The sequence below is a fragment of the Sycon ciliatum genome, chromosome 8 (assembly GCF_964019385.1).
Source record: "Sycon ciliatum chromosome 8, ocSycCili1.1, whole genome shotgun sequence".
Lineage (NCBI taxonomy): Eukaryota > Metazoa > Porifera > Calcarea > Leucosolenida > Sycettidae > Sycon > Sycon ciliatum.
Genome location: NC_088650.1, coordinates 31,311,048 through 31,338,963, shown reverse-complemented (window position 1 = coordinate 31,338,963; position 27,916 = coordinate 31,311,048). Strand labels below are relative to the sequence as shown.

General features: G+C 48.6%; 2 protein-coding genes across 2 annotated transcripts; one reads left to right on the top strand and one right to left on the bottom strand.

The window, feature by feature from the left end:
- Nucleotides 1–112: 112 nt before the first annotated feature.
- LOC135822737 (transcription initiation factor TFIID subunit 5-like) lies at nucleotides 113–2,311 on the top strand. Its single transcript, XM_065335564.1, has one exon. It carries the CDS (start codon nucleotides 316–318, stop codon nucleotides 1,882–1,884), a length of 1,569 nt encoding a protein of 522 aa, XP_065191636.1. The 5' UTR covers nucleotides 113–315; the 3' UTR covers nucleotides 1,885–2,311.
- A 1,407-nt stretch (nucleotides 2,312–3,718) lies between these two features.
- On the bottom strand, nucleotides 3,719–27,129 carry LOC135822736 (mucin-2-like). Its single transcript, XM_065335563.1, has 17 exons — nucleotides 26,378–27,129; nucleotides 21,335–21,435; nucleotides 20,503–20,650; nucleotides 17,234–17,321; nucleotides 15,883–15,959; nucleotides 15,136–15,327; nucleotides 12,669–13,884; nucleotides 11,859–11,986; nucleotides 11,246–11,333; nucleotides 10,481–10,657; nucleotides 9,588–10,024; nucleotides 9,048–9,140; nucleotides 8,651–8,753; nucleotides 8,427–8,452; nucleotides 7,803–8,107; nucleotides 5,471–6,642; nucleotides 3,719–4,697 (listed from the first exon to the last, which is right to left on the bottom strand). Exons 1-17 carry the CDS (start codon nucleotides 26,414–26,416, stop codon nucleotides 4,564–4,566), a joined length of 4,524 nt encoding a protein of 1,507 aa, XP_065191635.1. The 5' UTR covers nucleotides 26,417–27,129; the 3' UTR covers nucleotides 3,719–4,563.
- Between the last annotated feature and the right edge of the window lie 787 nt (nucleotides 27,130–27,916).

Below are 27,916 nucleotides of genomic sequence, written 5' to 3'. Positions count from 1 at the left end.
ATGCAGCGCAGCAGCATATGCGCTATGCACGTACATCAAGTACATGTACACGTGTGTGTGTGTGTCGGCGAAATTTTGCTCACTTCATTCTTTTCAATTATTCCATTTTAGATTGTATGCACATGTACGTATTGCTTTATTTGCTCATTGCATTATAGTTCTGAAATTGGGCGAATTGCTCCTTCGATAAATACATGCTAGTGCATACTATTGGTAGAGAGCTGTGTGTTGTTTGGTCGCGCTCCTGGTGGAGTTATTTGGCATGGAACAGTTAGTCTCGCTGTTGAAAAAGGTGAATTGAGGACATTCATCGCAATGGCAGGCTTTGCTTGCTGTCCAGTAGGCACCATCACTAATAAGTGTAACTTGGCTTCTCCTTTCGATCGGCATACCAACTGTCAAGCTAGCAAACAAACTGAAACTAAAGTGCTGCCTTGCAGTGAACATGTTCATGCTCGTGCCAGACCACCACCAGCTCCTGCAGAAGTACCGGTTTCACCTTTAGGCCCTTCACTTCATTCGAATAGCAGCTCCACTGTTAACCATTCTGGACTTAGCTCAGCGGACGCACAGTCGTTACGTCATGCTCGGCCGTGGCCAGCACACACTAATGGAGAGGGTCAGTGCAAGCTAGAAGAAGAGGAGGACGGTGATAGTGCAGATTGCTACGACGGCATACATATCCTAGAACATGCCGCTCAGTGCATGGCCGCGTTGCCTCGGATACCATCCATGGCTCTATTTCAAGTTGAAACGCCTGGGGATGCCAAGCCACTGGCATCAGCGCTATCACCCAATATGCAGTGTATGGCAGTGGGCTGTTCGGACTCTTCGATACGCGTTCAGCGTGTGACGCTGCCGCCCGATTTGCAGCAGGGTGAAGGTGCCAGTGGCACGTGTGATGCGCCGTTACCGCCATCGGCCGGTGATTGGCAAGGCACGGCGGCGGACTGTATTTCGCGATTGCGTGGCCACTCCGGCCCCGTCTCGGGACTGTGCTTCTGCCCGGATGACGAGCTACTGGCAACGTGCTCACACGATGGTACTGTGCGTCTCTGGGATTTGGCGAGTGGAGCGCTCAAGTCCACGTCGCCCTCCATGAATAGTCCCGTGTGGGACGTAACATGTCCGGATCAGGTCAACGCGCCCGCCGTGCTGCTCACCGCCTCGGCCAATAGCACTGCCCAGCTGTGGCAGATCAGCGAAGGCTCCACGGAGCTGCGGCAGATTCGGCTATACGCCGGGCATTCGGCCGACGTCAACCGTGCTAGGTTCCACCCATCGCTGACCTACGTGGCGACTGGCTCGGCGGACGGCATGGTCATGCTGCACGACACGCGCGGCAAGGCGTCGCGGACACTCCTGCCAGCGCCGCGCGCGTCAGTGGACTGCTTGGCGTTCTCGCCGTGCGGTTGCTATCTAGCGTCGGCCGGCGATCGTGAGCATGTGCTGAGCGTGTTTGAGGTCGGCTCCGGTCAGCTGGTGGTGTCGGTGGCACATGCACATCGCGGCAGACTATGGTCACTGTTGTTCTGCGACGATGGCAAGTACTTGCTGTCGACGGGCGCCGACAATGACGTTCGCCTGTGGGACTTCCCCCTGCTGCTCAACTCTACCCCGGACTCAGCACCACTGGCAAGCGTGCAACGGTCCGTGCTTACTGCACGAGCAACACCACCACCCGCAGTCGCACCACCTGCGCAGCCTCGGCTAGTGGGCGACGCGGCGACCGGGGGCATTTGGCGACAGTACCGCGCAAACGTGGCGGACTTTCGCCCGCGCCTCTCCGACGTCCACTGCCCGGACGGCGTGCGACTCTTAGGTGCTACGTTTTGGCGCACGGACACGATAGCAGTACATGGTGTATCCATAGGGACTAGCTAGAACTTTGGACAGCTCAGCAACTGAACTCTTTCCCGCTGGGCTTAATTATTTTAGAAATATAGGTGCTCGGTGTCTATCAGAGATATTTTTTTTATTCATCCGTTTTTATATTCTTAAAAAGGACGAGAGTCGAAACACCCTCTCATACGCAACCTTCTGGCTGTGCCAGTGTCTCTCCCCACTGCCCTTTACACGAGCAGTGATGGCTTTAAGTTATAGTAAAATTAGACCGTATCATTATCATCATCATCAATCATCAACCACGAACCATCAACCACCACAAGTCTTCGGTGTTGTGGTACCGGCCCGCTTCGGTCTCTTCTTCCTCTTCTTCTTCGGTCTGTCTCTCTGTGCTCTGCCTTCTGGTGATGTTATCTTTACTCTACTGGAAATGGAAGACCCTGTAATACATCATTCTTCTCCTCTGCTTGGCGGTATGGGTTTTGTTCACTGTGCTGGTGGCCGCAGTCCGTGCTCCATACACTAACATGGGCAAGCACTGAGCGGTGTAGGCCTGTGAACTTCTCTATGCGTGAGCGTTGCATGGTTTCGATGTAGTTTTCTCTCAGACCTTCGCGGCTGGTTGGTATGGCCTTTTTTTAGCTCTGGGACTCTCAGACTATGGAGATTCGCCTGGGTTCATGCATGTTTGCACATGTCAAGGGAGGGTGCATAGTGCAGACAGACGGCGGCCGGATATTGTCACGTACAAATGCCTGATGAAACGTATACAGTCAACTTCACTTATAACGACACTCGGCAGGCATCAGAAAAAGTGTCCTTATTCGCGAAGTGTCGTTATACCCGAAGTCTCATTATTACAGTGGGATGGGACTTTGCTCTGGGCATGGAAATTCTGTCGTTATTCGCAGATTGTCGTTATAAGCGAAGTTGACTGTACGTGTTCGTCCCGTTCTCAACAGGGCTATACGGCTGGGGTGCATGCGTTGTTGTTATTTAACTTCACCAGATTGACCAGAATAACAGGCGGGGGAATGCATTCTCACTAGACCAGGTCTAGTTCTCACAAATGATGAAGAATGCGTGAGTGTGGTCATACTGGAGGAATGGGTGTCTCTGACTTCTTCCAATAAATGCCATTCTAGTCTTATCAAATGGAACACTTTTTTATTTGTTTTTGTTTTGGACATAAATCACATAATATATGGGAGGTTATAATCATACTCTTGATTGTACAGTAAACCTGCCCAGATCCGGGCTGCAGGTTGGGACCGAGCACTGCCCGTAACTCAGAACTAACTTACCTCGTACGTATACTTACTGCATGCTAGAAAATATTTTTTGATATGACTGCTGGGGCTGTTTTTCATCGAAAAGCCATTTTCTGTGACTCTAGACTAGATGGGTCAGAAAGGTGCACGCCAGGCAGACGGACGTGACCAGATTAGGGACGTCCTGGTCAGGGCAGTTGTATTGAAGTTATTGTGTTTTAATACTGTCTACGGACACTATAGGCATAATACGTCCTACTGAGGACCTACTTTGTAGTCTTGTAGATGTGCATTGTGGCTATCCGATGATTATAACACTTTCTCAGTACAGTCGGCCATCTTTAATCCAGCACTTTATTAACCAGCACCCTCTAAAAGCCAGCATAATTTTCAGCAACCAAAATTTGAAAATGACCTTTTCATGCATATTGCAGCAGAAATCAGATTTGTCAATCCAGCACGCTCCGTAATCCAGCAGAATTTCCGAAGCACAAATGGTGGCGGATTATAAAGGGATCCCTGTACACCGCTATTCAATGTACACTGTACATGTAATCAAGAGAATCGACGGAATCGCTGTTCGTTTCTGTTTCATAGTTGGGTTATTTTTTCACTATACTTTTTCTTCTTTTCAGTGAGGTTGCATAAGCATACTGAGAGCGAACATACAGAATGTCAATTTGTACACAGCACGCAGGGAATTAGACAGCGTCGCAGCAAGCAGTAAGACAACGCAGAGAACACGTCGTTTGTCAGGATGTCAAAAGCATCATCGTTTCAATTGGCGAAGGGAGGCGGGAACAACAGGGCATCAAGGCAGCAGGAGCAACGCAGGCTAGAAAAGGAATATGCGAGACAGCGGGACGACCGGAAAGAGTCTGGAAGAGAGAGAAAGCAGGATAGGTCTACTGGCGATGCACAATGACACTACAGAACAGAACGCTGGTAAGATGTAGTAGTAGCGCATGTAGATACATCGAACTGTCATGCATCGTCGTATAGAACAGCAGAATGACCAGTCCACAGCCCATCGAGCCACAGACCCGTGGGTCAGCGATCAGAGGAGAAAGAGAATGGTACGATACAGCACATGGTTAGCAACAGCAGGAGCTCAGCAAGGATTCTTGTCAAATCAAAAAGAGGAGAAATACAGGAGGATCGAAATAATGACTCGACAGCAGGTCACACAAACCTCTGGACGCAGCATGGAAACATTCGGACAATGGCCAACTTCACAAACGCAGACAGGCTAATGTACACTCATACACATACACACACACGCACACACCTGGAATAAGGAATATTATAATGTCACGCACACACACATACACATACACACACACCCACACCCACACACATGCACGCACACACACACACACGCAAAGCGCTGGTAACGTACGTACAAAAGAGCAGCAACCAAGCTACGAGCACACAGGCTTGCCAACATCTACGGCGGTGTGACATGTTCTAATTTGTCGACTGCATGGAACAAACTTTGGAAAAGGACCAGTTGTTGCTGCGTTGCAAAGTCACTACTGAGTGGACCTTCAGATCGAAAGCTTGCCTCCATTGACTCTAAATCTACAAAGGCAGTACACAGAACAAAGCAAAAGAGCAAACAAATATAATTATTTAATGGCATCTGGCACAACACCTACATTGCAGTAGTTCGTGCTGTGGGCTCAGTGACTCACTCGTAGTATCATACAAGAGAGGTACGCAGAAGACAGCAACGATATCGTCAGCACAATACACGGGGGAAAGTCAGAAGTGCTCAATCTGCGCCATAGACTTCTCCAAGTTGCACCAAGTATTGTCGCCTCTCCCCAAGATGAAGCTGTGGTGTGTTTACAAAAGAGTTTTGTGCTGGGACGAGTCGACTTTCAGCCGTCACAAGTCCACAAGTTTTAACAGCGTTCTGCGATGAAGGAGAGTAAAATGGTTGTCATAGACTGCAGAAATCCACTAAGTCGAGTCAAAGATATGCCCAGGGCGAGGGACAAAAATACGGGGTGTCAACTGGTAGTAGGGTACCCGTGCTACACGTCATTAGATGGGGTAGCAAGGTAGCAATTTGCTCCTGCCAACCCGATCTGGTAGTTGGAGTATGGTGTTTTTGCAACGGTGCACGCAAAAAGCACAGCAATGTGCTTACTGTACACTTTCTACGAAGCGCAAGTGCACACTCACTGTACAAACTATGAAAAATACCCGATAGGGTGCCCGTGCAACCAGGACAGAAATACCTGAACTCGTTACCCGACCAAACCCCTACCTGTTGCAGCCCTACAAAAAAAGATACTGCAAATACACGTTAACATGTGTTTGACAGGTGGTTAGTAATCAACACTTACCGAAAACCAGCTCCTCGAGAAGATTGAGGCGCCGTCCAACCGACGAATGTATTTCGCGAACACGGGATAGCATCTCAGTCTGTGCAGCCTGGACGCGCAGGTTCCGCTCTGCTTCAGACTCCACGGCAGATGAGCGCCTGTTGCCTTTACCAGAGTCCGCTGTTAGACCGGCGGACTTCTGCTTGACAGAGCCAGGACGTGCAAATGGTGCCGACGAGAGAGACTTAGTGGCGGACGACAACGTTTGGCAAGTGTCGGCTAGATGCATATCATCAACAGGTCTGGACATGGGCGAGGCACTAGTAGACCTGGGTAGGAGTGCACCGTTGAAGAACATCTGCTCAGCAGCTGCTTTGCTCAGCGTTGGCGTATGCACAGACATGGGAGATCCGGCCGTGGCTGCAGGATACTGGCCTGAAGCGAAGATAGCAGCAGCAGCAGGGTGCTGTTTGTGCTTGCGGCTCAGTGATGGAGAGGACGGCACAGATCTCGATGAGAGCAGAGTTGCGGGTCGTGCGCCAAACTCAGAATGCGGTGAGACATTGAAGGTGGCCGGTAGAGGCGACTCACAACTCCTTGCGGTTGTTGGCGAAGGCATTACAGACGACGAGGCGGTGGACTGTGGAGATATTACAGTACTGGATCCGGACACTAATGATGGTGACAATGGCTTAGTTGTCGTCACGGGTGCCGTGGTGGAAGGTAAGTGTGACAAGCCAGGACCGTCCACAAGCTGCTGTATACTTGGTACGACCGAGCCACCGCCACCCGCCACAGGTGAACCATGACTGTGGGAACGATAGCGCATTGCCGCACCGCCGAGTGGCATGGAATTGCGTGCAGACGCCATGCCAGTCATCGGCCTGGCACCGTCAGAGGCACTTCTATGCAGCGATGGTGGTAGCGCGGCATGCAGTGGCGCAACGGCAGCCATGCTGTTGACGTCTGTATCTGGCGAAATGCCGGGTGAGCGCAGATGATTAGCAAACGACAAGCCACTTGCCGCCATTGCCCTTGCTTCTCGACTGGGTGTATGCGCCGGGTGCTTCAACTTGGTGCCTCCAATCTGCTCCGTATTAATGCTGATCGGTGACACTAGACTCGCATCAGTCTTGGGCATCGGCGGGAGAAGGCGGTTGATAGCAGAGCAGTTGAACGGCTTCTCGGGGTGCCTACATAACATGAGAAAGGAGCAGACAGACAGACCAATTGGGATCAGCTTTGACAGATAATAGGTGGCCACCAGACAGGGAAATTGTGCATTGAATCAAGAGTACATAACCCCAAAGAGTGTGCAAATGCCTGCACAACCTCCATGCTGTGCTGCGACGGCAGAACTTCACATCACGTGACATGGTTCAAAAGGTTATGCTGGCAAACAGTGCAAAGTGACCACAAGAGAGTTGTACCCAAAGCTGGGCTGTGTACAACCCTGTATCTATAATGCACAGAGTGCAAATAATGTGTAAGGGTTCATCACGTGATGTGAGGTTCTGCCGTCGCAGACCCCATAGCTGGAGTTGCACACTCTTGGGGGTTATGTACTCTTGATTGAATGTCCGTCTAAAACAGTATTGCCATGCCATTTTAGCCAAATATCAGTACGACTTGACCAGGCTTGAAAGCGAGAAATCGTCCTACCGTACTCCTGTGCGTATCTCGTGCCAGGTTTGAACAGCACTGTACAGGCAAATTTCGCGCGAAAGCATTCACGTGACCATACAGGACTCTAGAAATAGACTTTCGGCTGCAAATCAGTAATTGACCCGGGTCAACAGTCTTCATGTGAAACAAAAAAACAAAAAATTCATGGTTCGCGTGAGACTCGGCTGGAGACCGAGTTTTCCGCATCCGTACGAACGCCACCACCCTTCAAGGATCAAGGCGCATTGTAAACACCCACCTATTGTTTTCCATTGTACAGACTTTCAACCCGGGTTGAAAATTCTCACGTAAACACAGCCCTGTTATAGGGTTTCCCCGAAACACATTGGATACTGGAACCGTAAAAGTACCGTTGATTGCCCCCCTCTCTAATTGGCAAGTTAATGGCAAAGCAGCCCGGTCACATGTTACCACTTGGTAGCTGTACAATGCACAAGCAACTGGACATGACTGGATTGGAGTCTTGCACACATGTACCAGCAGGCGAGCCAGGCAGCTTCATACAGTACACCCGCATACTGCAATACATGGCATACAGGCAGTTGCATTGTTACAGCAAAGAGCACGCAGCTTCATACCACACACCTGCGTACTGTGATACATGGCATACAGGCAGTATATGTAGCAACGACGAAAAGCTAGTAGTACATTGCATGCATTCTCTTACTTGATAACATCGAGCTGCTTCTTCGTCGCCGACAAGACCTCTCCCACAGAGAGAATGTCCTGGCTGGCCGCATGCTGCAGGTCGACAAACTTTGCGGCCAGCAAGCATTCTCGCTCGCTGGAGAGAATCCGTTTCGTTCGTGGCGGTGCTGCCGGTGGTGACGATAACACTCTCGGCGCAGCAGTGGCGACAGGAGCAGAACCTGTGAACGGCTTCACATCTGCCGGCAATGCTGTCTCAAGTTGCGATAGCAGAGGTGCAGGGTTTCGGCACAGCGATTGTGAACAGAACCAGTCAGCTGGGAGCTACAAAGCAAGAAATCATGTCAAAAGCAAGCACACCACACCAATGTTGGCCATATGCAAACATAGTGTTCCCCAAAGGCCAAAAATCGCATTCCACAGGACAGCAAGCAAACACGGTTACAGACTTAGAGCTTTTGATATCCAACAGGAAGTAATGAGGTAGATCAGGAATTTAGATGTACACAGAGCAGGAGTGAGAGCAGCACATTCTGGGCGGAAGTTGTTATTAGTAGCAAGACTCGACCTATACTGATAATGAAGGTCTGAGCGCCTATACAACAGTGATCTACGTTCAGCAAGAGGACAAGGAAATAATTACCTTGTCGCGAGCACCTCTCCGTTTGCCTACGGGAAACAGCAAAACAACACAGTAGAGCCTGGTCAATTACAACATGGATGATAACCTCCTATTGGCTGCTATGGATGATAACCTCCTATTGGCCACTGGCTATCACGAGAATAAAGACTAGACACTTGCAAGGAAAACCAAAGCAGAAGCAAAGCAAACATACAGACAAAAGAATAGCCAGCGAAAGAACTCACCAGATGGGTGCGTACATGCCCGGCACTGATATCTCAACCAGGACTGCTGCATCGTAGCAACTGGGAGACAGATCAGATGTTGGTACGTCCTGCAACCCGTACACTGTGCAACAACACAAGAAGCACCAACCACACAGGATAGTCAAAAGAACGTAGCAAAAACCACCAGCACCAGCAGCAGCACCAACCGCAGCAGCACCACCACCACCACCAGCAGCAGCAGCTGAAATAGTACAACAGAAGACAACAGCAGCACAAGTTATCTGCACAGAATGACGACAGCTACAGAAGTAGTGCAGCCAACCAAAATGGGAAGCGGCACATTTGATCATGCACACACCACACATATGCACACGCACACACACACACGCACGCACACACACCAGGAGGCACTAACCCGAACAAGAGTGCCTCGGAACGACAGGTCTCGACACGGGCAGCAGATCACGGCGTCCGCCGGCACCTCAACACACCCCACGTCCGTCTTCACCTGCCAGGACAGCGGGAGATATAGAACACAGTTAGCACAAGGCAGTCAATAGCCAAACACACACACACACAGACCAGTAACAATCACCAGACATGACCTGCACCAACCCTCTATAGACCATGTTATGTTGTTACGAAGTGCAGCAATTAACAAACACAGTTCACGTTTCACAGCAGTGAACAGCTAACTATTGCTGGATACACACAAAAAAAGGGAGATAAAACGGACAAGCACCAATGCCATGCATGAACAGCCAGGCACCGCCAAGACTAAACAAATCCAGCACGTGCGTGTGTGTAAGCGCAGTGGGGTCTAACCATGACAGGTGTCTGCAAGAGCAGCTTAGCTGCTACTGCAACTGCAGGCGATTTCCAAGACCCAAACACAACAGAGAAACACAGCAAGAAGCCAAACTTGTGAAGTCTACCGCGTCGGTCACCAACCCACCTTGGGAGAATCCGCCTCCGGACTCAATTCAACAAAGACGGAATCAGACGAGAAACTCAGGCTGCGCCTGCTGGACTTGGGAACTCGCACTGGCGCACTGTCCCTACTTGACTTTGACTTCTCGCTACCAGTGTTGCTGGCCAAGCTGCCCCCCTTGCCAAGTGCCATGGGAAGACGCGGAGTGCTCTCCGTGGATAGCGATGATGACGGCGGACGGCCACGTTTGGCCGGGACCCCGTCGGTGCCACTCGACTTCCGTTTGCCTCGGCTGCTGGGCAGGAGCGACTGCGTGGAGGCAGAGGCCACAGCAGCAGCAGAGTCGCCCGCAGGACTACTTAGCGAAGTGGTGAACGTAGGTATGTCCGGTGTCATCGGCGAGCTCAAAGAGTCAAAGTTGAGTGACGCCGGCGCAGAGGACTGGCGCTGCGTTACCACATCTGAAAAATGCAAGGACACACAGACAGACACACACGTACACATAGACACATACACGCATCACAGGAGAATGTACACTACTTAGAGAACTTTTCGCAGAGCAAAGATGAGTGGCAACGGAAGTGTCCAGAAGAACCCTGCCCCACACTACAACCACCAGAAAAACATGAGAAAAATCTACCAGAGTACAGACAGAACAAATAGCAATCCAAATTAAAATCTACCACAGAGTGCAGAAAAGGAACAAACCGCAATCCAAATAACGGAGAAACCAGAACATGCCCACGCAGTGCACGCATGCACACACGCATGCACACACGACAACACTTGTCCTTGCTCACTGCCAAAATTAGTTTCGTGGGTCTCCCCGGGAGAGGGGAGAGAGACTCAAACACACATACACACGGACCATAACCAGCTCAGTAGCATAGGAAACAATCAAGGCACAAAATGCCTACCAGGTGCATCCTTTCTCTTGCTGTGAGGAGCAGAAGCAGTGGTTGCGGACGTAGAGCGCTGGCGCGTGACACTGGGCTGCGGTACATCTGCTGTGCTGCTGGACATCGCTGTTGCGGACACAGACTTACTTGATGTATTGCGCTTCTTTTGTGCTAACTTCAGCATTCGATCAGCATCTGTAAGCAAAGCACACACATATAGCAGACTTCTGTGATGCCAAGGTACAACGCTTTTTGGTAGACAGCGCTTACAATTCACGCCAATGCCGGCGTATCCTACAGGAGATTCACTCTCTTCAACCAAATCTATCTCCAGTGATGAGGCTTCAAGGGACTAAATAGCCATCTCGAGTTGAGGTCTGCCGGCACCACTATCCCAAACAGAAATTTCCTCTTTATGGCGGTTGTCATGTCTTCCATGGTAACTAGGAGCGATAGGAGCAACACCACACGAGCAGAACCCCAGAGTAGTCAGAAACATAGCCTTTACCAGCAGTAAAACAAACATGAGCATCAGCGCAGTTGTAAAACAACAAGAACTCAGCATGTTACTAAGAGTCCACAATCCCCCCAGAGTGCACAACTGGGATGGGGTTGTGGACGGCGTAATTCGTGATGTACGTCGTTTTTTGGGTCGGACTCGCGCCACTCTGTCGACGCGGTCCACCACGGATTTCGCCGTCCCAGATCTGATCAGTGAAGGTGCACACTCTGGGGGATTACGGACGCTTGATGTTACATATCGCAGCATATGATAAGACTGACCATTGCCAGTTACAGCCGGTAGTGACGGCCGCTTGTCGCTTTCTTTCTTAGCCTGCTGCAAGTCTCTTTGGTTATCAGGATGGTAGTGCTAAGCAACAGGGAAAGATAGCAGCAGCAGCAGCAGCAGCAGCAGCAGCAGCAGCATACACACACACACACACACACACACACACACACACACACCAAAGACACTCACACGCACAGCAACAAGGAACACACAAGCATCAATACCTAGCTAGACACATTCAAAATCACAGCCGACAGACGAGCACCATCAGCGTACAGGCGACAGGTTTTAAAAGCGTCTCCAGTTCCCTATCCAATCAGGTGTTGTCTGAATGTACACGCACACAATCAAGGACAAAATGTCCAGAAACAAGTTTCCGAATGGAGCATACCGGTACCCTGATTTCAGAAAGTTTAGGTGCTCATTATTTTCGGTACGAGGGCAAAAGGCAAGTTAGGTGAACAGAAATTTTAGGTACAGGGAAGCAGTTCCCTATTGGATTACGTGTGTCAGTGTTTGTTCGGTGTGTTGAAAATTTAGGTATGAAACAGATGCACCGAAAAGTACTGAAAATAAAAGTGCAAAACAATTGTGACATCACAGTACCTTGTAGTGGGACTCCAGTAAAGGCCACTTTCGGAAGGTCTTTTCGCACACTTTGCATTTGTACGGATTGTGATCTTGAACTGCAATCACCTCTTTCGGCGCAATCCTAGCCGGTGGAGGAGCAAGGACTGCAGCAAAGCACAGAGATATGTTCCAAATAAAAATTAGACACAAAATCATGATACAGCAGGAAAAGGGAAATACCCATCCGTCACCTGCAAAAAGCAGTGCTTGCGGTCACGTAAGCTAATTTCAGACTTTCACATTATTACTAATTTTGACACAGTCTATGTCATGCCTGTTAGATATCTTCACATTTGCACCTTTTTGTCATTACTTCTAAATGTACGGGGGGGGGGGGGGGAGAGGTTTTAGTGTGGAGCTCGTGTGCGCTCGAAGGCACAGATTGTCTGCAGAACGTGCAATATGTGTACAAGTTCGTGCCGTATGACCTACAGACAGGAGACCCACTCCACAATACGACGTTCTGGTGGTACTTTACGGTAATAGCACGTTTGTCTCCGAGGAAACTTTATACCACAAAGGTGATAATTATGGATTCTCCTCTGGGTCCAGATAGAATTGGGCACACGATCTTAACGTCTGCACCTGCAATTACAGAGTGGGTGACTTTGTGAGTGTGTGCCCATGCAAAAAAAAACATCGAGCACATGCAGAAACATCATCAGGACCAAGTCACCAACTAGAAACGATAATAAAAGCAATGCCCGACAAGCTGAGAGCAAATGCCAATGCTCACACACTGATAGCGCAGCCATCATGCACGGCCTATCACCCTGATTAGCTTACCTCCGTCCAGTTTCTTCCGCTTGGATCTGCCCGAGTTGGATGTCTCGGAGTCTGTGCGGTGCCGTACAGGCACAGGTGGTTGAGCGTCCGGGGCAGGCGCCTCTTCGTGCCTTCTCGCACACTCCATAGCCATGGACACATCTTCCGTGGCAGGGGAAGACTGCACGAAAGACGCAGTGCTGACCGTTACCGGGCAGACTGCAACCGCGGAAGCAACGATTGGCGAGTCGTTGGGTGTAACAACAGACGTGGGCGCAGTGCACGTGGGGGATGCCATACTTGTATCCATTGGACACACGAGCGGTTCACATGCAACAACGCCGTCGGATGTTGGCGACGGGCAATTGGCTACAGACGCACAGTTGACACCAACAGCAGCACCGATATCAACACCAGTACCGACAAGACCGCACGACGTAGAGTGTGTTGTCGTCGCTGGGGCACACCCGACCAGCGGCGATATGGTGGCGGCGGGGTGCGAGGAAGGAGCAGCGTGATGGTGCGGTGAGTGGTTGGGCGACAGGGGCGTGAACTCAGGCAGTCTTGGCGGCGTGACGACTGTCATATCAGGGGAGAACTCGCTCCTCACGGCTGGGCTGGCACCGCGACACATGTCAGATGAGGCCGTCGGCGCTGCTGCTGCTGTTGTTGCAGCAGAGCGATCACCTGTGGACAACGAGGAGTCGAGATGAAATCCGTTCTGAGTACCACTGGAACTGTGCTGCCTTGTCAACGATGACAAACTAGCGACAGTCGTAGTACCCGCCGTTTGCTGTGCCACAGCTGGAGATGCTGTTGAAAATACTGCTGTTGATGCTGGCGGCCGCTCGAGAATGGACGCTGAGCTCAAAATAATTGAACCAAACGTTTTGCCGTTGGCTTCAACTGTTGTGTGCGGCGGTACAGCAAAGCCAGTGCCAGGGGAAGTGCTCGTAACTATTGCGTGACTGGTTGAACCGTTCCCGTTAACGTGCCTTGGACGGTCACTGCCTCCGTTGCCACTATGCTTGCTGCTGCTGTTGTTGCCAAGAGGTTCAGGGTCCTGAGCAGCCAGCAAAGGCGGCGATGACATTACACACTCGCTGAGGATAGTCGAGCACAATGGCAAGTCTGCCGGCAATTGCTGCTCCGCCACAAACGACACCCTCGTCGACAACTTGAGAGACTGGTGAGAGACAGAAATCTGAGAAAGACCGTTGGTAGGAGTGTGCTCGCCCTGGGTGTAACAGACAAACAGGAGTGCACATCAGTATACATGTGCAGAGATTGGGATGCGCCCAGAAGAAAGGGGTGCGCTTGGACAAGCAGGAATAGATTCCTGGTTGGAGGAAAGGAAATCAGCACACGAAGCACAGAAGCCATATAGTTTAGACTAGGCCTTTCGTACCATTACTTTTCAAGTCGAATGCAATGGTGATTAACAAGGTAGCAAGCATGTCCTTATAACCGCTCTTTGGCTGTAAGAGCATTGACAAAATAGCACTTTAAAAGATAATGCTAGTGGCGCCAACTACATATTTGGCAGTCAGAGCATTGACCAAATAGCACTTTAAAAGATTAAAGATAGCGCTAGTGGCACCACCTACATAGGGAAACAATAGAGAGGTTCCAGAGTACGATTTTTCGTGCCAAAATCCGCAGAGGCGCTACGGATTTTTTATACGTCGTTTTCGAGCAGTGAAATGTTCCGGAGTACGGAACTTATGTGTTTGCCGTCATTGCCTAGGTTACGATCGCAAACACGTCACATTCCCGCGCTATGCGTTTTTATTTTGAAAATTTGTACCGAAATCAAAACTTCCCGCGGAAAATCGATGTTTCTCGTACCAAATTTGTACGCGAACGCAAAATCTCCATACGAAACATGGTTCGCATGAAAGCCAGTCCACACGGATTCTCCATGCCGAAAAATCGTATGGAGCACGCCTGGAAAAATCCGTAGCGCCCATATGAATTTTGGCACGGAAAACCGTACTCCGGAACCTCTCTAATGAACACTACTCGACACAATGTTTTTATTACAATCAGCAAAATGGGAGAACAACAATGGACAAAGAACTCAACGAATAATAAATTGAATATTACTAGTATCAAGCAACAGTGGGGACCACGGTACTACAATGTCAAAACAGTGACAACTTTCACACATACATGAACTTCTTTTTGCACACACAGTTCAGACTTCAGCTTGGCAATGTACACAGCCTCCAGCACACCAAGGTGAGATTTGTTTCACGCACACGCTTGAATGGTGAAGTGAGAATGAGTGCCATGTTAAAGACTTCACTTACTAGTTATACTCATGGTTTCACTATGTAGTTGGAGCCACGAGCGCTATCTTTTAAAGTGCTAATTGGTAAATGCTCTGACCGCCAAATATGTAGTTACTAGCGCTATCTTTAAAAGTGCTATTTTGTCAATGCCCTGACCGCCAACTTCCCAAAGTGCCGGTTTAATGATAGCTTACGTTGCCAGCAGGCGACACTGGGTAAGAATTTGCAGGGGTAGTTGCTGCAGATGACACGGCCGACGAGTTGCGCGATCGCCGGCGCGAATTCACCAGCTGCTTTGCGCAGCCAGCGGTCGGTGTGTTGGCTGTATCACCTGAAGACCGTCCGCTGGACCCGGAGCGGGAGTGAGCACGGCTTCGCTGCTGTTGCTGCAACGGCAAAGTACAACAAGACACACAGGAACAGTCCAGCTTGAGACCAGGGGAGGGTGCAAAACAAAGAAGGTCAAACAAACTACAGTACCGTCGTCGGGTAGCGCCGAAGAACGACCAGGCTAGAATTGTTACCAAGTACAGCATACCAATGTATACACGGTGATTCAACTGTGCATAGACTGTAATACATGACAATAAGAACGGTCTAGGCTAGGAGGCTGACCCCCCAGTTCATCGGCGACCGACAGTACTGTAATCGAACTGACAATGATCACACAGGCACACTAGAACCCACCAACAAGACATAGTGCACACAACACTTGCAAGTGCATAAGATGCACAGTTCTACACACTATCAAGGCACAGCATTGTGACTGATATACACAGTTTTACAAACCAAAAAAAATGAAAGCGACAAAGAAGATTCAGCCAGTCATTAACAAGGCAATGCCTACAGCATACATACATACGCACATACATACATACGCACACACACACAAGTACACACACACACGCACACTACCAAGTTAAAAAAATAACAATACTTACTGTTGGATCAGCAGGGCGAATGTGATTCGGGGACAGCGTGCGTGAATAGCCGTCGTAGAATTCCACACGATACGACTCTAGATAGTAAGCGTGACAAACAATAAAAAAATAAACAATTCGACCACCGTCTTTCTTGTTTGCTGCACGCCGCCTCAAAAATAGCAGCCAAAGGAACTCTGACTAAATAATGTACACTTTGTGTGTGTGTGTGTGTGTGTGTGTGTGTGTGTGTGTGTGTGTGTGTGTGTGTGTGTGTGTGTGCGTGCGGCACTCGCGTACGCGTGCAGAGAGAGAGAGAGAGAGAGAGAGAGAGAGAGAGAGAGAGAGAGAGAGAGAGAGAGAGAGAGAGAGAGAGAGAGAGAGAGAGAGAGAGAGAGAGAGAGAGAGAGCAGAAGAGAGATCCACCCTCCACACACAGCAAGGATCACATCTATGGATATAACCAATATTTGTGCTATAGGCTCCAGCCAGTGCCAATGGTATAAGAACCATCCAACAAGCAGAAAACACGGTAACGCATGCCGTGCTATGCCAACATTACTGTGATAATATAGTAACACATACCGTTACAGTACAGAGAGACCTATGTAAACCGACCGCTCAAGGGACCTTACAAATGTGGTCCCCGTGTACAGGTGGTCTTCTTATCTAGGGTCATTTGACTGGAAATGACACCAGTTGGCTCTAGCTAGAGTACATAACCCCCAAGAGTGTGCAACTGCCTGCACAACCTATACAGTGCGGCGATGGCAGAACTTCTGATCAGGTGACATGGTTCAAACGTTTATGCCGGTAAACAGTGGGAAACGACCAGCAGAGTGTTGAACCCAAAGCAGGGTCAATCAAGCACAGGGTGCAAATAATGTGCACGGGCTTGTCACGTGATGTGAAGTTCTGCCATCACAGACACCATAACTGGAGTTACCCCGAGTCGCACACTCTGGGTTTCTAGCAAGAGTACATAATCCCCAAAAGTGTGCAACTCCCACATACCCTGCTGTCCCCACAGAATTTCAACTTGACGTCATTTTTTTTTTACGATGCAATGGTCTTCGCACGAGTGATTTACGATGTTTGTGCGGGGTGTAAACGCATCACATGTGTTTCCTTGTCACAAGATCAAGCCGGACTTGTCCACCACAGGTCCAGGATACATCTCAATATGTGTGTACAATGCGCATTGCATCATCAAAATAACGTCAACTTGAAATTCTGTCGGGACAGCACCCATAGTGGAGTTGCACACTCTGGGGGGGGGGGGGGGGGGGTATATACTCTTGTTTCTAGTTGTAGTGGTCCTCTACATTGTAGGACAGGTGGTCGCCTTTACAGGTTTTCAAAATGTACTCACCCTCTGATATCTCCGTGATACGCGCTGGATAAAACTTCCCATCTGTCCACCGAGCCAATACTGACTCTCCGACTCGAAGATGCTGAAGCTACAGGAATACACAAATGAGAAAAACACAAGCTAGTGACGTCGCAAAAGCAAGACTACAAGTACCGCATTTCCCTGCTTATTACATGTAGTCACACTCGATTCTAAGTCGCAACTGCCGTCTTTTGCTGGTAAGTAGGGACAAGCAATAATTTCACGCTTGCATGGGCTATCAGTACCGGTCAGAGTAACAGAAGTGGTTGATGTACATGCATACTGTACACTGTATATAGGATACTTAGAGTTTGCGAAACGAGTACTCGCTAGTTTCGCTCCAGTATTCGATATACTGTATTTCCCCGATTATAAGCCGAACTCGGTTATAAGTCGCACCCCCATTTTCAGGTTTGAACAATATTGATTTCATATACATGTATTGACTTCAGTAGTACGTCATGCTCGATTGTAATCCGCATCCCCTGTTTTCCCCTTGAATTTTAGTGTAAAAAGGTGCTACTTATATTTGGGGAAATACGGTACTGTACTCGTTTCACCCCTAAAAACGGTACATGTACAAGCAAACACACAAGTCTCTGGGAACAGGCCATTGACACTAGTGTACTCAGTAGACAGTACACCAATGCAAAGCCCAGGCAATGGAACTGGCTAGATCCCACTGCAATATCCAGGTCACTGTGACAAGTCACCAGATAGCTAGCTCACACCACTGTGCAGAATTCTTTTAAATTATAATTATACAAGCGTTATGATTATGCCCAGACGGATGTCCTATCCAGGCCATCTCCAGGACTGAACTACTAAGTACTGACATTGTATAATGGACAACGCTACACATGTGCTAGGACAGAAACGATACCAGACGCCCATTACACTGAATCTTCACACATACTTGTGACATAGGACGCGCACCTGAACTAAAAACCAATTAATTATTTCAACAGTAAAATTAATATTCTCAAGTGCTAGCAGCTCCCACACGAAAAACGATGATGCACGAAGCTTTATCACACACGCACACATACACCACACACACACACACACACACCTACGAACTGCTTCCTTGTGGGAAAGATTTCAAACATTCTGTACAACGACAGGTGATGAGCAAACGTTTGCAGTCACGACGTGTCTTTTGCCCAGACACTCAATCAGCAGCGAGGTACGTAACACGCTTACGCTCAGGACAATACTCCCCGCTCTTGGGAACACTAAATTTACTGACAGAAACTACAACGCAACTAAAACACGTCGTGCACTCGTTCTTGGACGGATTTCTTTGCCTTTTCAAAAAAGGGACGCTTACCGCTTCAAACGAAGCAGAGACAAGCGAGGACGACGACGCCAGCAAGAGAGCATTTGGTGGCCAGCTGGCATAACACTACACGCGTCCAGCTACGGAGGCATTCAAGGACAGGAAGGAGAAGGACAGGTGCTTCTCCTCGCCGCGTAGGCACCGAGTCCTTGGTGCTCCGAAGAAAATTCACAGAGTTGCGTGGACAGCACAGTCAGTGGCAAACGAACACGGAGTCCACGTAGACGGTGTTGTACCATTCTTCAAGTCAAGAAGAAGTGCTGTGGATCATGGTCATTCAAGGCGCAAAACAGGCAAGTACAAGTGCCAAGCGAACGTGCACTTGCACTCTTGGCTTGCACTGCAGGCTTGCAAAAAGAGCAGCTACATCATTCAGTAGCCCAATGACGTTGGCATGGCGTGAGGATGCGAAAAAAGAGCATGTGGCCACGCGCAAAAAATGGGAAGCAAAAACGCAACCCACATCATCACCCCCATTGTCACGCACACCGTTACATGCCACAATCACGACGACCATACTCCACAGTTTGGCATTGAGAAAAACGTACAAGACACCACAGCCAGACAACACCACCAGTGCACTACAAGTGAAGCAGGAGATAAGATAGCCATAAATGCAATGGTGGCCAGCAGGTACAACATTCAACAACAAGCACCAAAGCTAAAAGGAACAAACACATAGACCCCCCCCCAAATAAACACAAATGAACAAATGCCGCGAACAGAAACGCCACAACTACTTGCACTCAGACAACACATACACCTGATGAACAATTAATTCAATAATGATATGTTTAGGGAAATCTAACAGCTCACGTATTAGATCAAGAGTACTTTAAAACACAGTAACAGCCAAGTTCAACTCTAGTCTATGGAGCTTGCGACGGAAGAACACGTGACACGGTGACAAAACCATACACATTGTTCACACCCTGCGCATGATAGATAGCAGGATTGTATATGTAGTACAGTGCTGCTCAATGAAATCCTGCGAGTCACTCAAGTACGCGCCGTGCCGGGCGTTGCGCAGCCCTAGACCCGCGAATACTGGGCCGCGAAATAGTGCGAGGCGCAAACTTGGCTCACGCGACCGGACTTCATTGAGCAGCACCGTACTTGTACCAAGAGTACATAACATCCAAGGATGTGCAACTCCCGCATACAGTGAGTGGTGTCCCGACAGAATTTCAAGTTGCCATCATTTAAAAAAAAATGCAACACTCCTCGTGTGTGTGATTTACGACGTTTGTACGAGGTATCAACGCATCACACATGTTTCCTTGCACTACGTTGTACAAGATCAAATGGGGATTTGTCCACAGCAGGACCAGGGATAAGTATGCTAATACGTGTACCATGCACATTGCATCATAACAATGCTGTCAACTTGAAATGCTGTCGAGACAGCACCCATAGTGGAATGCACATTCTGGGGGGGGGGGGGGGGGGGGTATGTAGTCGTGGCCATAGAAATCCGTTGAGAAGTCTAGCGGGCATGGGGCGCTGGCCTTACAGCTACGCGCACTGCTGGTCCATTTTACAGTGCACGTACGCGCTAAAAGCAGTAAGGGCGCCAGCCCCGGACATCCCATCGGACTTCAGTGTCCACGACAGCACTCTTGGTTGCACGCAATCCTGCTTTGGGTTCAATTCTCTGGCGGCCACTCAGCACTGTATCCCAGTGTAACCTATAAACCAAGTCACGTGGTGTGAAGTAGAGGCTGTCCTGCAGGGTTGTGTACTCCCGATTACACACACAGCACACATCATACACAACCCAGCGTGTACTTGCACTGCTCGAGTGCTGGCTCTTCTACAATTCACACAATACTAATCCACATCCCAAACAAAGACGAGGTGGCAACAAAACAAAACACAACAGCATAGATTTTCACACCACAGCACTCACCGCCGTCTTGTCTCGGCCTCGCCGTATCGGCATGCGCAGCTTCGGAGAGGCCATTTCGATCCACTCATCGTAGCGTGCACTGAAGCCGTCAAAGTGAATCAGAACGCAGCTATCCTCCTCATCTACTTGCAGGATACGAGCTGGGTACCTGGAGCATAGGTGAGAAAACACGAGCAGACGAGCAAAAGACTAGAGTGAACTCATCCAGGGGACCAGTCTGATAAGGAACTCATCCAGGGGACCAGTCTGATAAGGAAACGATCGACCATAGTGGATCGTCCGAGCCAAGACTAATGAGTACCACTTCCACTAATAGTACAGGACAGGCGGAAGCAGTTTTTGATTGGTCCGGCCATACCCTAGCCTTTCCTACAGTTTGTGTATGATAAAGAGGGTATACATGACCTCAGCAGTAAACGCAGTGTGCCATGTTGGTGGTGAAAATGTTGGTCCGGCCACGGCCTGACCAACCGGACCGGTTCCGCCGGGCCAATCAGACCGGTTCCGCCGGGCCAATCGGACCAGTTCCGCCGGGCCAGTACTACAATGACTAGTAATATGTGATGGCATAGGGGGTGACCTATACACCAGGAGCACGGCTGGGCTGGGGGGGGGGGGGGGGGGGGAGTGCAGCCAGCCTACACAGGTTACACTGTGCACAAGCAGGGTAAACCCTGTAAGCCCAGCCAACACTGCAATAAGGGAGCACCTGCTCCTAGAGACCGGCCGCAATGCAACCTACATAAAACACACACATCCAGCATGTGCACAGAAAGACTTAGAGACTAGATTTACATGCACCATGGGTAGGGTGGCAGCTAAATCTCCTTACCATTTCTTCTGGCTGTCCTCGGCTTCGATCTTGTCGCCGACCCGGAAGTTGCGGCCAACAGCCTTGCGCCGTGTCACAGTGTGCTGTGATAATGGAAAGGCCTATCCAGGACGCAAAGCAATAAAGTAAGATAGAAAAGTGAGTTGACGGAAATCGTGTTCTGTGTACGGGTTTTTCACCACACACACACCTTTGTCTATATTGATGCAAGCAGATCGTGAACAAACGTCGAGGAGATAAAAGGCATAAAATGGCCGCAAACCCAACGCGCCACTTACACATATTTACGAAACCCCACTCCAAGATTCCAGCAACGGTCTCGTCACAGTGAATCAAATCAATATCACTTGCATGTACCACCAGGCCTGAAAATTTAGTTGCTGGTGGTGGTGGGGAGGGTCCACCAAATCGATTCGATTCGCAGTGAAGAGACCGTTACTGTCCCAGTAACCCAGTAATACTGGGGTGTTGGAGTAATGTTTCATAGATTGTAGACACACGACGAAATAGTACATCAGGAAAGAAACACGAACAAACCCGCACTTCCAAGACACCAGAATTCGAGCGAGCTACAAAACAAGTATGTCACGAGTGGGCTGCCTCACTAAGGCATCACAGGCGGGGCCTACCCGAACGGGGAGCACAGAGCGTTTAGAAAGTGTTGGGCAGCGCTTCGCCCAGTCACATCAGTGACGCACTGACTTCACAACTCACCAAGGTTCTCTAACAACACCAAATGCTAATACAAGACATAGGCCACGATCAAGTGGAACTTCCACATCTGAGGTCAAACACACAGACCGCTTTGGATATTCGGTGTTGTCTCCCTAGATGCCATGTCTCCGTGACGTACATGTATGAACGTTATGGGTGGTTTTGTATTTTTGTATTTGTATTATGGATTCTCCACACAGGCCTTAGCTGTCTGTGGTTTGCGGTCACATGACGTGAACACCCATACAAGGAAAACCAGCACCCAGGGAAGGATGACACTCATACAAACTGAATGCGTTCAACTCCACGTTCTGGACACAGGTTCGAGAATTCCCGAAAGAGCTGATTCCGGCCTAGCAAACAAACGTATCTACCCGGGGCCTAGGGGTGAAAGTTGGCACTGAGATCCCGAGTTCGAGTACTCTGATTTTCTCCGATCGAATATTCGAGTATTTTTCGCCTCCAAAAATTGCACACCAAGGGCTTTAAAATAACATGATACGACCCTGATTGAACCGAGTAGCAGTCATTTTTCTCGGGTATATTGGTTGGTGGGTCATTTGGGCTCTCTCTACTCGTGAACAAATGTTCACCACACAGCCTGCACATCTCCATCTGCCGACTGCTGCCCTGAAACTGCAGATTTCTGTAGTAAATGCATGTACCATGTATGAACGAGTACTCTGATTTATTCCGAGTACGATTATTTTTGAAAAAACCGAGCGAGTACTCGAGTACTCGGTATAATTGTTTCACCCCTAAACGGTCCCAAACAATAAAAATAAAGCGAAAGAGACAACACGACAAACACCCTGAGCACATTTCTCCCTCACCAGGACTTCACATGGGATACAGTAGGATGTTGACTATCCGAAAGTCAACTATCCGAACGATCAATGATCCAAAATGCATGTTTGCATTGATTTGAAGAGACCCATTGTTTTGCTCATTTTCCCCACCCGAAGCACAATTCAAGCGGTGCACAAGACATTTTGCGACAGGTTGGAGTGACAACGTATCACCGTAGTGTCATTTTGAGGAGCTGGAGTGCGTCTTGTTCCCGTGGAACTGCTGAAGCGAATGAGAAATGATGGAAACATGAGGGAATGTGCATGTCTTAGATGGATGTGATACTGCTCCCTTATCCGAACATTCTCCTCATCCAAACCCCCCTGGAGACAGCCCGCGCCACAAGACATAACAACACTTCAGGACGGTCACAAACCAGACCCAACAGAACCCAAGCATGCTGCCGGCTCCACAGCTATACTGCGCATTCTGTCGCTCCATGACACTGATTTTTTAAACTCATTGCGCTTGGTCAGTTTCCCTCTGCCTGTATTCCACCTGATGACAAGGCCATGAAAGTACCAGTGGAAGAGTAACGGGTTTTTTTGGTTTTCTTAAATTAGAATCTGAAGACTCTCCAAGTCCACCAAGATGTGAAATTTCAGCCAAGCTGACTTGATAAGCTACATGACAGAATTGTTGCATGTGTTGATAAACCTAAAAAGAGCCATGGCACCAGCAAGCTGAATATGCCTGTTATAGAGTGCCACAGGGCCACTTGTGCTGCAGTAATCATTGTGCCAAGTCACCCAATTTGGTATCCATTGAAAGTAGCCATGTGACTTCAAAGACCCACGATTAAAACCACCCAACAGAAATAACTTCCACCATTGGACATAGATCAACATGCACTCGTACACCACAAGCAAGTGCAATAATTAGTCATGTGAATTCCACATACTAGGTAGGCGTTTCATAAAGTATCGGAAAGTACGAGCACTAGTTTCATACGCCATTCTCTACATCATAGATCCAGGAAAAAAGTCTGCACTGCCATAAAATTGCTTGGTGCGATGTGCCTTGTGTTAGTAGCACTACATGCACTACATGTAGCAAATCATACATGTGTACAAATAGAACTACTGTTCTATCCAAGATACCGTTATTTCTAGGGCTCAAACGATTAGTCCGATTAACTGGTTGCAGACCGGTTACGAAGAATTAACGGTTAACCGATAAAGATAACGGTTACGCAGTAACCTTTCAGTCAAATTTCAAGTATCAGGTCGTTGCAAAGTATGCACTTTCGCAGGCTGTCGCACGTCTACGCAATTTCTGGGCTGTCAACTTGGTCATATCTGGTCTCTTGGTGTGAGAGTATGTATGAATGAGCATGCAAGAGAATGTACATGTGTGCGTTGTACTGAATAGGGTACATTTTTTGAATGAGTATAGGGCTTGAAAGTGATGACGTCAAAAACGGCCAGGGAGTACTAAGTTGACATCAGATTTCTATTTTTGGATCCACTAAGGTGTGACTTTGCTATTGCCTCAGTATGTAGGTGCATAGCAACCCACTCATGTCGTATGCAGGTGTGACTTTTACTTCGCCACCAGTTGTAACCCCACCCCCAGTAGTCAAATCAGTCAGTTTCACTGGTAACATCACCTTGCTGAGAGTAAGACGGCTTGAAATGTGCTTGGATCCATACAAAAACTGGATCCAAGTGGATCCAATTTTTGAATTTTTGAAATTGTTGCTATGCTGTGACGTAGCACTTTCAAGCCCTATAGTCAAATATACGGTTAAAAACGAGTCCGCAGGATTGCCGTGGCTTATAGGTTATAACCGTTAAACCGAACGTTAGCTTAGCAGTTAACCGTTAGGGGTAAAACCGTGACCGTTTGAGCCCTAGCTATTTCAAAAAATTTCAGCGTACTTTTAATTTCGGTGCATCCGTTTCATACCTAAAATTTCAATAACCGAACAAACACTAACTCACACAGTCCAATAGGGGACTGCTTCTCTGTATCTAAATTTCTGTTCACCTAGCCTAGCCTTTGGCTCTCATACTGACAACTTTGAGCAACTAAAATTTCTGAAATTAGAGTACATGGACTAGTATTTTATACTGAAGTAACTTTCATGCTGTATTCTGATCACGACTAGTTAATTAATCTATGGGGACTCCTTTGATTTAGGTCAAGGCCTGTGGAGAATCTTTAGGTACGAATTACAAAACAAATCTGCTTGGCTGTAGTACTAGACTATTACTGGTGTATCTACACACACATGCAGTATGTCCTTCACTGACTGGCTGGGTGAAACACTGTGCCACCGCCAACGCCTCGCACAGAACCATCACGCCATTCCCATCAAACTTCAAAGACCTGAGGGGAGCACTTCTCCGGCAAACCATATACTGCAGCTCTCACAACCTCTAAGTGGACATCCCCAGTTACGCCAGTCTTCACTTAGGTGAATGTCAGCTTACAAAGTAGTTGATCTAGGACAGCTTTTGGTGAAGATCACACAGTGACACAGTTCATTCTAATACGAATCCATTTATCACTGTGACTCAACACGCAGCCGGAGGACCAGGATAGGAGTAAAGCAAAGAGGATAATGATGGGAAGCAGGGCCAACCCTGCCACCCAACTGTGCCTTATGGATACTACTACAGACCCATTAGTAATGAAATAATAATATAAAAACTAAGTCTAGTGTCGCTTTCTGGGAGGGCTATCTTGCACAATAATTATAAGTAGCGTTTTTTCTCTAGTCTGGTTCAGCATTAATAAATGAAATGCTCACTGCTGGTAATATGCCATTGTGAAGGAGGGACGGAAATGGAATATTGCCAGGAAACAAAATCTAGCGGTTCAGGGCCAGGGGATGACAAGTATTAGTTGATACCCCAGAGTAACTCGTGATCTACGATTTCGAAGATGAGCCCAAACACACTCAGATGGTGAGTATTGTAGTCATAATGATGCAGCCGCTCACACATACTGGCAAGGACAAGGTCAAGTGCCAGCACACCGTTCCGCGTCTCTGACTCTTTTCATCAAACTAGTAGCGCAAGCGGTATCCACATCCGCCGAGGAAGGTCAGTCACGCGCAAATGTTGGCAAAGAATTTTTCCAACCCCAAGAAATAACGATGAAGCCAGAGGGATTATAATACAACGTGATTGCATGCTTCCGGAGAGCACGAGAAGAGTTCTAGCTCGAAGTGCTACAATGCAAGCTTTTCTGCACAGCGGGACAACCAAACGCGGGCAGCATGACTGCTACTTCTCCCCCGCACGGCGACGACAACACCACCACAAAACAAAAAATTCAACAACACGTGGAGTTCGTTGAAGACTGATCAGTGTTGCGAAACCACGCCAAACAAATGCGACTGATAAGGTACGGTAGCAATGCAATCATGTAGATTCCACAAAGTTTTTTCTGGACTTGTGCTGTGCTACTTTGACCAAACTTGGCATACATTGCTCGCAAGAAGAAAGATGAAGTGCAAGACGTAACTCTTACCTGTTCTTGCTGCCGGTCGTGGCTAGTAGCCGGGGTCATCTCGAACAGAGTTCGTCCAAGAACTGCCAGGTCATTGTACTCCCTGAGTACTACGGCAACAAGATGGCACTCTTCCAAATTCACCACACACTGTTTTCCAAGATCACAAACACCACGAACGGCAAACCACACACTCCTGAGGGTGCTCGAGTGCCAGATCTTCCTTCAAGCACGACCTCAACTACACGAGCAAGAAACTCGACAGTGCGCCGCACTTGGGCGCGAGTTCACCAACACTGTGTCACCTCAAGTCCTCTTATGATCTCGTGACGAACGCAGCCTTGGCGTTGCACCATAACAGTGTGAGTTCCACTGCAGAGACTACGATAAGTTTTGAAACACCGAAGTGCAGAAGACGCAGGGAGTAACAGTACTTTACTGGCTCACACCACTACAGTAGATACAATAGTCATAGGTGAAGAAGCAGCTTGCTTTGCTCGCAGATAGATGTTCTGTAGTGATCAACGTTTTGTATCTCAGATGGCGTGATCTGACCCCGACAAAAGAGAGATCGCGATCGCTCCACAAAAGCTCCCTCGGCACACGCGCAGCCACAACCAATTCGGAGCTCTCTGCCAACAACAGATTAGCTCCTCTGGCTGAGGTAGATGTGCACAACTCGTATCGGTCGCGTTGTGAAACACGGCATGTCCAACACAGACTTTGTGCCTGAAAACATGGAAGGATGAGGTTTGAGGAGGTACGAGGTGGTCGTGCATGGGGCAACTCTTGTACTGGACTGGAGTTTGTACAGGAGTCGGCATCCCGGCCCCCAAGGCTTTGCCCAGTTTGGTCAATGCGCGAGGACCTCTCGCGCGGCAAAGACTCAGTGCAGTGCATGTACTGAAGTGATGTAGACCATGCATGGTACTAGACTACAGTCTGAGTAGACTACAGCACACACAGTCATCAGTGTAGATTTACTGCATCTGATCTGATACAGTACAGTAGCGCAACTCCGCAAGGTCTACTGACTGACTGTCGTACTGAGCTCATGACATGAGCTCGTGAGTGACTCAGTCTGTGTAACTCAACTACAGACTGTACAGTGTGGTTACTTCAGATTTCGGTGAGAGATGAAGATCAGGAAGTCGACTCCATAAGACTAAGACCTTATCGGTTGAAGTAATAAATTAGTTATCCCTGGCCATGCTCCTGATCCTAGACCTACGCAGCTACGCTATGCTATAGGCTACAGACTACGGTACTCTGAAGTAAATCCATTACAGGTATAAATAATTTTGGTAGATTCATTATGCTCTGATTTGACCACTTTCTGGGAAAGCCAAGGCAAGACCAAAATGCTGATACGCAGCTGGATCATGGACTGGAGTGGAAACAACTGGTGGGGTCATGCTGTGCTGTGATGGTGCATGCACTGCAGGAGTGCATTTGTACTGGTACATGTAAGGGGCCGTCCATAAATATAATTATTATCATGACAGTACAATTATGTACAATGCAGCTATATACTACCTACCCTGATGCGCAGACTCAGTG